This window comes from Megascapheus bottae, chromosome 7 (genome assembly GCF_031878675.1).
Source record: "Megascapheus bottae isolate mThoBot1 chromosome 7, mThoBot2.hap1, whole genome shotgun sequence".
Taxonomy (NCBI): Eukaryota; Metazoa; Chordata; class Mammalia; order Rodentia; family Geomyidae; genus Megascapheus; species Megascapheus bottae.
Window position 1 is genome coordinate 68,518,707 of NC_143515.1, and position 11,439 is coordinate 68,530,145.

The following is an 11,439-nucleotide window of genomic DNA, read 5'->3' on the forward strand; positions in this document are numbered from 1 at the left end:
CCGGTCTCCAATACGGAAGTATTTTGCACTCATTTTTCGCCTTCGGGGTTGACTTCGCTCACGGGCTTCTTGGGCTCCCGGATGTTGTAGTCGAGACCGGACGTACGTCACCACGTCTTGGCGTAGGACGGCGGTCTTCCGGCCGCAGCGCAAGAGCTTCCTGTGTGTTGTGGGTGTTGACGTTCTGCGTTTGACGCGGGGCCGCGCTCAGAGTCTGGTGGGTCCTGGAGGGGTCTTCTCGTTTCGGTCCTTGCTGCGGTAACTTCCCCGGCCCGCCAAGATGGCGATGCAAGCGGCCAAGCGGGCGAACGTAAGTACCGCGCCTTCGGAGGGGAGGAACGACTTGGCAGCTTGAGGTATCCCAGCGTTCCGGGCCTCGGCCCGCAGCGCCGGGAAGCCCGGAGCCCCTGGCCCGTCAGAGGGGCCGGGTGCACAGTGCCGCCCGCCCCTTTTGACCGTGCCTCTTGCTCCCGCCTGGTGCCAGCGACCGTGGTAGTCGCGGCCCTTGTTGCTCGCCTTGCACTGGTGACCAGGTTTCAGGATCATCTCCGCCTAGTCTTCAATAAGCAACCACACATAGTTCACTACCGGCCAAAGCCTACGATTCTCCTCACCTGTGAAAGCTTTCGCACTCTTTCATTAATATAGTCATCCGAAAGTAATATTTGAGCATCTGCTGTGCGCCTGAATTTCTAAATGGGAAGCAATTCATCGCTTAGTTGGAGATCTACTATTAGTCATCTTTAGACGTTGGGTTCACAGCAATGAATAAAATTTTAAGAAATTAGTAAATTCTAGTATTGGAATTAGAGTGTTACGGAGACTTTCTTTTTTCTTTTTGTTGGTCGTGGGGCTTGAACTCGGCCTGGGGATTGCCCCTGAGCTCTTCAGCTCAAGGCTACTACCCTACCCTTGAGCCAAGCGCCACTTGGAGTGTATTTGGAGAATCTCAGGTCCTCTTGTGCCCCCACTGGCTTTGAACCTTGATCCTCAGATCTCAGCCTCCTGAGTAGTTAGGACTACAGGCGTGAGCCATCGCGCCCGGCTTTACAGAGACTTTTTAAAAATTAAAATCTCGAGCAGAGTCCACAACTGTAAGACTCATAATTAGATGAAAGTAGACAGCTGACCATTGGCTACGTTGAGATGGGGATGTTTGGTGATCTTATTCTTGTAATCATTTCAGTGAATGAAAACTTGGTTGTAGTAGGATGAGAAGATAGTGGAAATTGAAAAAATGAAGATAGCACCGAGGCATTTTGATTAGTCTGTCTGTCTGTCTGTCTGTCTGTCTTTCTTTCTTTCTTTCTTTTTTTTTTTTTTTGGTTAGTCGTGGGGCTTGAACTCTGGGCCTGGGCGCTGTCCCTGAGCTCTTTAGCTCAATGCTGGTGCTCTATCATTTTGAGCCACAATGCCACTTCTGGTTGTCTGGTGGTTAATTGGAGATGAGTCTCAAGAACTTCAATGCCCGGGATGGCTTTGAACCGCGATCCTCAGTTCTCAGCTTCCTGAGTAGCAAGTATCACAGGCCTGAGCCACTGGCACCCGGCTTGGTTAGTTTTTCTATAGGGTGCATAGAAATTGGTTGATGGTTGGCTGTTCCTTTGTTTGCTTTTCAAGATGTATGATCTGAGGTGTATTTATACATCAGTGAGGCTTCCCCTTAGGTTAGGAGAGGACATAAGATGATGAAAGAAATACGGGTTAAATTCTAGAGTAAAGTTTTTGAGTAGATGAACAGTAAGCAGAGTAATATAAGGAAAGTGAGTGGATATAGATGAATATAGTTGAAGCAGAGAAGAGTTAAACATTCATATATTAAAGAGTGATGGTGGTGAGGCTTTAGGAGAGAGAAGAGTGATAAGTGTTTCACAGAATAAAACAACAAAATTACCAGGGACATATATATTATGATGGTTTGATGGTGATGTCTCTTTAAACTTATGCTCAAATGTAAAGCTTTTAATTACTCGTTTTTGTTTATGGTCACTGTTAGTTTGAGGAATGGATTGGGTGTCTTATTCTTGCATTATATAATATTTATGCCAAAAGTCAATGTAATAAATATTTACTAACAAATATATGTAATTGAGTATGCTAATAAGAAGGACAAGAATGAAATTTTGGCAAGAGATCTTGCTTTGAGAGTGATCAGCTTAGACCTAGGAGAGCGTAAAGAGTCAGGAAGTAGTGAAGCCCTGTAGAACAATATAATTTAATGTCAAAGACAGAAGAATAACTGGAATTAGGAGACAATAGGGTGTCAAGAAGAGAATAGTGTGAGAAGTCACAGAGAAGGTTGAATATCGAACACTACAATGAAAAGTTCTTAATAAATAAAAACACTTTAAGCAAAGTGCTGGAATGGAAGCTCAGGTTTGAGTGTTAGTGAAGTAAAATATGACTCGGTGAATGTAAACTTCCTTTTTCTACATTCTTGACTGAAAAACTAAAAAAAGGAGCAAGACTAGATAACTAAATAGAGAATATTAAGTTCAGAGGGCAAAAACCTTGTCTTTTTCTTCACTATGTATTTCTAATACTTAGCCTGGTGTCTTACATTTCAAAAAGCATTTAGTAAATACTGGTTGAATGAATAAAAAGATAACCAAGTAAGTATTGTTTTGTGCAGGGATTGGCAGGACATGAGCTGCTTATGTGAGGACTAGAAGTGAGTGGAAAGGGAAAATAGGTCATCAATAAAACAAGTTTCTGAAGATACTATAGAAAAGTTATCAATAGAATTTTTTTCTAGAAAATAGGAAGTTTTCTTTTCTTCTATATGTCTGAAGATTATATTATTATTGTTATTATAATTATTGTGCTCGGGTTTGAACTTGGGGCCATGTGATTGCTAAGCAGATGTTCAACTGCAGAGCCATGCTGTCAGTCTTTTTTGTGCTGGCTATTGGGTCTTATTTCCTATTGGGCCTGTGCCTACTCTACTTATTTTAGGCTTCCTAGTGTAGCTAGGATAACAGGTGTGCACCACTGCTCTCATCTGTTGGTTGTGAAGGGGTCTCCTATGTAGCGCTGAACCATGATCCTCCAGATTTTAGGCTTCTAGAGTTACTACAAGCCTAAGTTTTGTCATAGCTCCTTTTACTTCCTATAAATGGTCTTACCCAGTGAACAGATGTTTCTCTTGTTCTCTGCTCTTTGTTTTTAGTTATCATTGAGAGGTTTGTTTATTTTTGGTGCTAGTTTCTGGGCTTGATGTCAAGGCCTGGGTGTTATCCCTGAGCTTTGTCCAATTAAGGTGAGAGCTCTACCACTTTAAGTCACAGCTCCATTTCTGTCTTTTTGCTGGTGAATTGGTGGTAAGAATCTTATGGACTTTTGCCAGGCAAGGTGGCTCACCTCTATACTCTTAGCTACTCAGGAGGCTGAGATCTGAGGATCATGGTTCAAAGCCAGCCCGGGCACAAAAGGACCTGAGACTTATCTCAGTTAACCTCTAGAAAATGGGAAGTGGGGCTTGGCTCAAGGGTAAGGTGGTAGTGTTGAGTTGAAGAGCTCAGGGACAGCTCCCAGACCAAGTTCAAGCCCTATGTAACAACAACAACAAAAGCAAAAACCAAGAATCTCATGAACTTTTCTGCCTGGGCTGGCTTTGAACCTTGATACTTAGATTTCAGCGTCTTAAGTGGGTAGGATTACAGATGTGAGCCATTGGCTCCTGACTTGCTTGGGGTTTTTTTGTTTGTTTGTTTTGTTTTTTTTTTTAATGGTACAGTGATACTACTTCTGTCCCTCAGTGTAATGACTGTAAATCTTTCTCATTTTAGATTCGCCTTCCACCAGAAGTAAATCGAATTTTGTATATAAGAAATTTGCCATACAAAATCACAGCTGAAGAAATGTATGATATATTTGGAAAATATGGACCTATTCGTCAAATCAGAGTGTGAGTCTTAAACTTCTGAAATATCATTTAACAAAAGCAATGACATAATCTGTCTCACAATTACATCTATTTTACAGGTGAAAATACCAAGACACAGATTAAAAGTACTAGTTCACATAGTGTTTAGTGATAAATTCTTCTGACTTTAAATTGAACCTCTGTACTACATAGTATCATAGCTTTCGCCAATAAGAATCCCTTTGAAAGGATTTCTAAAACATTTTTATTTATTTATTTAAAGTCTTGGGGCTTGAACTCAGGGCATGAGCACTGTCCTTGGGCTTTCTTAAGGCTAGAACTCTACCACATGAGCTACAGTACCACTTCCGGATTTTTCTATATATGTTCTACTAAGGAATCAAACCTAGGTCTTCATGTATACTAGGCAAGCACTCTACCACTAGGCCAAACTATTGCCAGTCGTGGTAGTTGAACTGAAGGCCTGGCCATTGTCCTTGGATACCTTTTGTTCATGGCTAGCACTCTGCCTCTTAAGCTATAGCACCACTTCTGGGTTTTTCAGTGTATGTGGTACTGAGGAATTGAATCCTGGGATTTGTGCATGTTAGATGACCACTGTACCACTAGGCCATGCTTCTGGCCCTAAAACTTTTAGTCATAAATGTTTTTGTTTTGTTTTGTCTTGTTTCCTTGTGCTAGTTCTGGGCCTTAACTCTGGGCCTGGGTGCTGATCTTGAGCTTTTTTGCTCAAGGCTAGTGCTTTACCACTTAAATTTAATCGGTAATTGTGTCTCAAGGACTTTTCTGCCCAGGGTGACTTAAAATGTGATCCTCAGATCTCAGCCTTCTGTGTAGCTAGCATTGTAGGCATGAACCACCAGCGCCCACATATAATATTTCTTAATACATTTATTACATCCCAAGGACTTTCCTTTTCATCTGAGATTAAATCAAGAGCTGGAAATATATCAACAATAATATTTGGATAGGATAAAAAAAAAGTGTTGTAGTCCATTATAAGTAGTGTCAGTTCTCAGAGTATCTGGTAAGAGCTGTTAACTCTCTATAGAAGAATACACCTAACATTTTGTTCATATTTCAAGGAATACATGCCCTCTAGGTTAAGAAAACCCAGTTTGAGGGTCAGAGTTTAGTCTTACAAAATAGCATACAAAACTGGGCATGGTGGCTCACGCCTGTAATCCTAGCTACTCAGAAGGCTGACATCTGAGGATCATGGTTCGAAGCCAGCCTGGACACAAACAGACCTAAGACTTATCTCCAAAAGAAGTGGGGCTTGCCTAAAAAATAGGGTGGTAGCCTTGAGATGATAAGCTCAAGGACAACACCCAGGGCCAGGGGTAGGGCATTATCCTTCAGCTGAAGAGCTCAGGGACAGTGCCCAGGCCCAGGTTAAGCCCCATGACCCACAAAAAAGAAAAAAAAATAGTATACAGAGGATCCCTTGCCTTAGGAACAAGATTTTACTTTAGCTAAATTGTCTAGCCCTTTTGGTGTTTTTTCTTTGCTTATGAGGCAATCTAGATAGTATCTTTTTTTATTAAAGAATTTATTAACATTGATTTTTACATCATATTTCAAATGACATGTTTAACAAACAAGTGTTCAAGAAGAGAATCTATATACAATCACTGGCACTTAGTTTTTAGAACATAATCAAAATTAGGCTAAGGGTTTGTATATCATAGGTACATATTAATTTATGAAATAAAACATATCTATAGAGTCTATGTAGTTGTGTTTATATTTCCATAGATAGTATCTTTTTGACTCTAAATTTGGAAGTGCCATGAAAAATTTACTGAATTGGTTGTTAAATCTGGGTTCAAATACTAGCTGAGCATTTGCTAGTTTCGTGAAAGTGGAAAGAATACACTTACCCTACCTTAGTTTCAGTTATTTTGAATACAGTCTTTCTGACTTACCTATCTAAAAGTCTTCTAGTTTGAATCAAACTGGTCAGAGTCTGAAAGCACATTTTTGTTCCTTTCGTCTGGGTACTAGCTACCCCTCTCCTGATCCTATAGCCCCTTCTGTGTACATTTCTTATGGGTTAAATGTATGATTTTCTGTTGTCCACATACTTACCTTTCCCAGAAGTCTCAGAGTTCTCAGGATGGGTACTGTGTATTCTTTCTGCTTCATGTTGACAGCACTCGTAATCATGCCTGATTTGTGGTAAGCACCCAACGTACATAAGTAAGTGAAAAATAAAGAAAATGTGATTATGATTTACTTATTAAATCAGTGGTTAGATAATGCTGCAGAAAGCCATGCCAAAGGGTTAGAGGTGATGATTCACACCTGTGATCCCAGCCATTTGGGAGAGGCTAAAGCAGGAAGGTTAAAAATTTGAGGCCAGCTTGAACTACATAGCAAGTTCTGGGCTAGCTTAGGCAAGTTAGCAAGACCTTGTCTCAAAATGAAATAAAAAGGCCTGAGGATGTAATTCAGTGGTAGAGTGCATGCCTACCATACAGAGGTTACAGGTTTCTTGGGACCACAGAAAGGAAGAAAAAAAGGGAAGACAAAAGTCAAGTAATAAAGTAAGGGTATCTTCAAGAGAGTAGCTTTGCTTTTAAATCTTCCACCTAAGGTGGTTCCTCTCATACCTGACTCTTCTTCATCCAGTCTCAGGTTTAGCATTGCCTATTTATTTACTTACTTTATTTTTGTCGGTTGTGGGTCTTGAACTCGACCTGGGCACTGTCCCTGAGCTCTTTAGCTCAAGGCTAGCACTTTACCACTTTGAGCCACAAGCACCACTTCCAGTTTTCTGGTGGTTGATTGGAGGTAAGAGTCTCACAGACTTTTGTGCCTGAGCTGGCTTTGAACTGCAGTCCTCAGATCTCAGCCTCCTTAGTAGCTAGGATTACAGGCATTAGCCACCAGCATCCAGCTAGCAATGCCCTTTCAAAGAGGCTTCCTTTGACTCCCTACCTGTCTTCCACAGTCTGTTTCTCATGATCTGCCATTTCATATACATAATGTCTTCCTTGTACTTGAACACAAACTCCTTGAAGAAATGGTTGGTGCTTGCCTTTCTCACTGTTAGTTTTATTGCTGTCACCTAAGAAGAATACAATGTGGATTTTTATATAAAAGTCTGGGTTATAGGCAGGCGTGATGGATCACACCTGTAATCCTAGCTACTCAGGAGGTTGAGATCTGAGGATCATGGTCCAAAGCCAGCCCAGACACTAGAACAAGTCTGCCTCTCTCCCTCTCTCCCTCTCTCCCTCTCTCCCTCTCTCCCTCTCTCCCTCTCTCCTCTCTCCTCTCTCTCTCTCTCCCTCTCTCTCTCTCTCTCTTCTCTCCCTCTCTCTCTCTCTCTCTCTCTCTCTCTCTCTCTCTCTCTCTCTTCTCTCTCTCTCTCTCTTCTCTCTCCCTCCTCCCTCTCCCTCTCTCTCTCTCTCTCCACTCTCCCACTCTCCCACTCTCCCTTCCCTTCCCTCCCTTCACTTATGTAGTGAAAAGAATAGAGTCAGAAGACTTAATTCATGGTCTGCCTCAGTCACTAACCTGTATGAATTGGGCAAGTCACGAACTTTATTAAAAACCCTTATTTCCTTGTCTGAAAAATGGGGAAAATAATACTTACTTTACAGAATTGCTAAAGAATGAATGCGATAGCTATACTGTTTTCTTCCCAAGGAGCTGGTTTTGCTGCTGTTAGCTCCTGTTTACCATCTCAATGCCAATTCTTAATAAATGCAGTAAGATAACGTGTACGATGTAACACTTTTGAATGCCAACAACAGCAAAAGTAAAGCAAACTGAAAAAATGCCTCTACCTTTTCTTATTTTTGGAATACTGGTTTCAACAATACTCATGCTCCCATCAGGAGATTCCATTTAAAGATTCTCCCCACCTTAAACCTACTCAAAACAAATCCTCACATATATGAAACCAGCAAGATTACAAGTGTAATTACTTATCTCCAGTTAATCACTAGAAGTGGGGCTGTGGCTCTGTGGTAGGGTAGTAGCCTTAAGCTGGACAGCGCCCAGGCCCAAAGTTCAAGCCCCATCACCCACAAAAAAGTCTAGATTACAGGATTGATAGCAATTTTCCTGTTCCTTCTTATGATCGAGCTCTGTTGCATATTTGGTACCCACACACTATTGTAACCAGCCCTCCAAGTTTTCCTATTTCTGAGAAATTTTCTTGGATGAGACTTTGGGTTGCTAAAACTTGGTCACTCTGGCAGAACGACTGATCATCGACATGTAACAGACACTTTTTTGCATTTGTGTGTATGAGTGTGAGTGTGTGTGTGTGTGTACACACGTGCACCCATGAGTCTTGAGACTTAAGCTCAAGGCTGAGTGCTGTCCCTGAGCTTTTATACTCAAGGCTAGCACTCCACCATATGGATATGGAGCCATAACTCCATATCCAGCCTTTTGCAGGTAGTTAATTGGAGATAAGAGCCTCACAGACATTTCGTGCCCAAGCTGGCTTTGAATGGTGATTCTCATATCTCAGCTTTCTAAGTAGCTAGGATTACAGCCAGTGGCTGTACTTTGCATTTTTTAAGCTTTTTCATACTGTTATCTCCTCTGATTTCTAAAATCACATGCAACTAAGTTGAACATCTTTAATCCTTAGACTCCAAATACTTCAGATCTGAAGTTTAGCCACCACAGCACTGGAAAAGTTTGTATTTTGGAACCTTTCTGGGATTTTTTTTTTTATTTTTTTATTGTAATTAATAAAAGGGTTACATGATATTTGCCAGATAGAAGGTGCATTAATTCACATACATTGATACCCTTTCACATGTCTTGGTCCCCATTTCCCTCCCCCCCACCCCCCACCCACCCTCCGTCTTGGTAACCTTTCTGTTTTTTGGTTAGGAATGCTCAACTAATAAGCTCTTTACAAATCCAAAGCTTTAAATACTTCTGGCCCCAGATATTTTATATAGAGGATTTTTAATCTGTATTAAATTAAGGTGAAGCTTTTTATTTTAGTTTTGGCCAGTCCTAGAGCTTGAACTTAGGACCGAGGCACTGTCCTTGAGCACTTTTGCTTAAAACTTGAACCATAGCACCACTTACGGCCTTTTCTGTGTATGTGGTACTGAGAAATCGAACCTAGGGCTTTGTGCACACTAGGCCACAATCTTGGCCCCCAAAGTAAAATTCTTTTGAAACAAGGATTTCTCCTGCTTACTAATAAGAGCCCATCATTACTGAGTACTGTACTTTCCAATTCAAAGCTGAAATGTTGCTCTTAGTCTAAGAGATGGGAGAGTCTAAATCAGTGGATGTGAAGAGTATGGCAGTTTAAGCTGCAAAATTACCTGCGCTAAAATAGAGGCTTTCTTATCTTCCTTCCCTTTTTCCTTGTGGCCCTTCCTTTCATCCTTCATTATTTTTTCCTTTTTTTGTATCTACACTGGGGTTTGAACCTCTGGGCACACACTTGGGCCACAATTCCAGCATTTTGCTGGTTAATTGAAGCTGGAGTTTCACAGATTAGATTTGCTCATGATGGCTTTGAACCATGACCCTCAAATCTCAGTCTCCCAAGTACCTAGGATTATAGATAGATATAAGCTACTAGTGCCCAGCCCAAAAGATAGTTTCCTACATTAAAATGATCAGTGTTAAGGTATGTGTGTATTAAATATGTGTAATTTACTTTTACAGGGGAAATATACCTGAAACTAGAGGAACAGCCTATGTAGTCTATGAAGACATCTTTGATGCCAAGAATGCATGTGACCACCTGTCAGGATTCAACGTTTGTAACAGATACCTTGTGGTTTTGTACTATAATGCCAACAGGGTAAGTTTGGTGAGCACATTTGAGAAAGAGCATAGAGCATACCGTGGTATATGTGTGTATAGGTTCTCTTCTTAGCTAATTCATTTAGCTGTAGGTTGATACCTAAACTTCCATGTTTTCCCCATATCCAGGCATTTCAAAAGATGGACACCAAGAAGAAGGAAGAACAGTTGAAGCTTCTCAAGGAGAAATATGGCATCAACACAGATCCACCAAAATAAGGGATTTTTGCATTTTCATTTTGGACTAACACCTATGAGTGACCACCACTACTGTTTTTTTCCTTTGTAATTAATTCTGAATATTGTCATTTCTTATTTGGAATTTAAAATGACCTGCTTGGATCTTTGATACATGATAGAATATATTATGTTAATAAACTTGTAGCTTTTTTGTAAAACATGTGTTTTGAACTTTCTTCTATTTCATACTACAAAAAGCAAAACAGGTGAATCATGTACAAAGACTTGTAGCGAGAGCTGACCTTAAATTTGAAGTCCTTCTACCTCCATGTCCTAAGGGTCAGGGTTATAGGCATATACCACCATGCCTGACTTAAAAAAAATAGAGGTCTCAAAAAGATTGGGAGGAGGGGTTGAAACAGAGTCTCACAGTATGGTCCAAGATTTGCTTTTCTTTCTTTCTTTTTCTTTGCCAGTCCTGGGCATGAGCTCAGGCCTGAGTACTATCCTTAGATTTTCTCAAGGCTACATAGAGCCCTACCACTTGAGCCAGCTTTTTCTATGTATGTGGTACCAAAGAATCCAGCCCAGGTCTTGGTGTATGCTAGGCGAGCATTCTACCACTAGGCCAAACTCTGGCCCATGCCCAAGATTTTCTTAAGCTTGTTCTTCTCTCTCAGCCTACTAGATGCTGAGATTATAGGTATATCAACCATATCCCATACCTGATTGCTTTTTTTTTTTTTTTTGCCAGTCCTGGCAAAAGTTCAAGGACTGGGTACTATCCTTGGGCTTTCTCAAGTTTAGTGCTCTACCACTTGAGCCACAGCACCATTTCTGGCTTTTTCTTTGTATGTGGTACCCTGGAATTGAACTCGGGGCTTCATGCATGCTAGACAATCACTCTACCACTAGCCCACGCTGCCAGCCCCACCTGGTTACTTTTGTTTGTTTGTTTTCCCAGTCCTGGGCTTGAACTCAGGGCCTGAGCAATGTCCTTAGGCATTCTAAAGGCTAGCACTCTACCACTTGAGCCACAGCACCACTTCCAGCTTTTTCTATGTATATGGTACCAAGGAATCAAGCCCAGGTCTTTGTGCATGCTAGGCAAGTACTCTACCACTAAGCAGGGCCTAATTTCTGGCCCTACTTTTTGTATTTGTAATGCCCATGGGTGTTCCATCCAGTGCTTAGTTATCAAAGGAACTTGTCATTTATTAAATGTCTATCAATAATGAACTCTTCATAACTGAGTGTTAGTAGCTGCATGGTGCAAGTGAGGAAACAAAGTACATCACCATGGTGGTTGAATGAAATGCTTTCATAAAAAGCTGGGATAGGGGGGAGGGTAATGGGTACCAAGACATGTGAAAGGGTATCAATGTATGTGAATTAATGCACTTTCTATCTGGCAAATATCATGTAACCCTTTTATTAATTACAATAAAAAATATTAAAAAAAAACAAAAAAAAGCTGGGATAGGGGGCTGGGAGTTTGGCCTAGCGGTTGAGTGCTTGCCTAGCATGCATGAAGACCCAGGTTCGATTCTCGGTACCACATACATAGAAAA

General features: G+C 41.1%; 1 protein-coding gene across 1 annotated transcript; it reads left to right on the forward strand.

Moving 5' to 3' along the window:
• Nucleotides 1-135: 135 nt before the first annotated feature.
• On the forward strand, nucleotides 136-10,086 carry Sf3b6 (splicing factor 3b subunit 6). Its single transcript, XM_090337375.1, has 4 exons — nucleotides 136-310; nucleotides 3,789-3,907; nucleotides 9,548-9,686; nucleotides 9,818-10,086. The coding sequence occupies exons 1-4, from the start codon at nucleotides 281-283 to the stop codon at nucleotides 9,905-9,907; spliced, it is 378 nt and encodes a 125-aa protein (XP_090193501.1). The 5' UTR covers nucleotides 136-280; the 3' UTR covers nucleotides 9,908-10,086.
• Nucleotides 10,087-11,439: the final 1,353 nt, after the last annotated feature.

Bases quoted from the DNA above. Each gene is read 5' to 3' on its own strand.
- Sf3b6 (XM_090337375.1), top strand. From the start codon at position 281: ATGGCGATGCAAGCGGCCAAGCGGGCGAAC. The intron at 311-3,788 runs GTAAGTACCGCG...TTCTCATTTTAG, and splicing joins AAGCGGCCAAGCGGGCGAAC to ATTCGCCTTCCACCAGAAGT. The intron at 9,687-9,817 runs GTAAGTTTGGTG...CCCCATATCCAG, and splicing joins TGTACTATAATGCCAACAGG to GCATTTCAAAAGATGGACAC.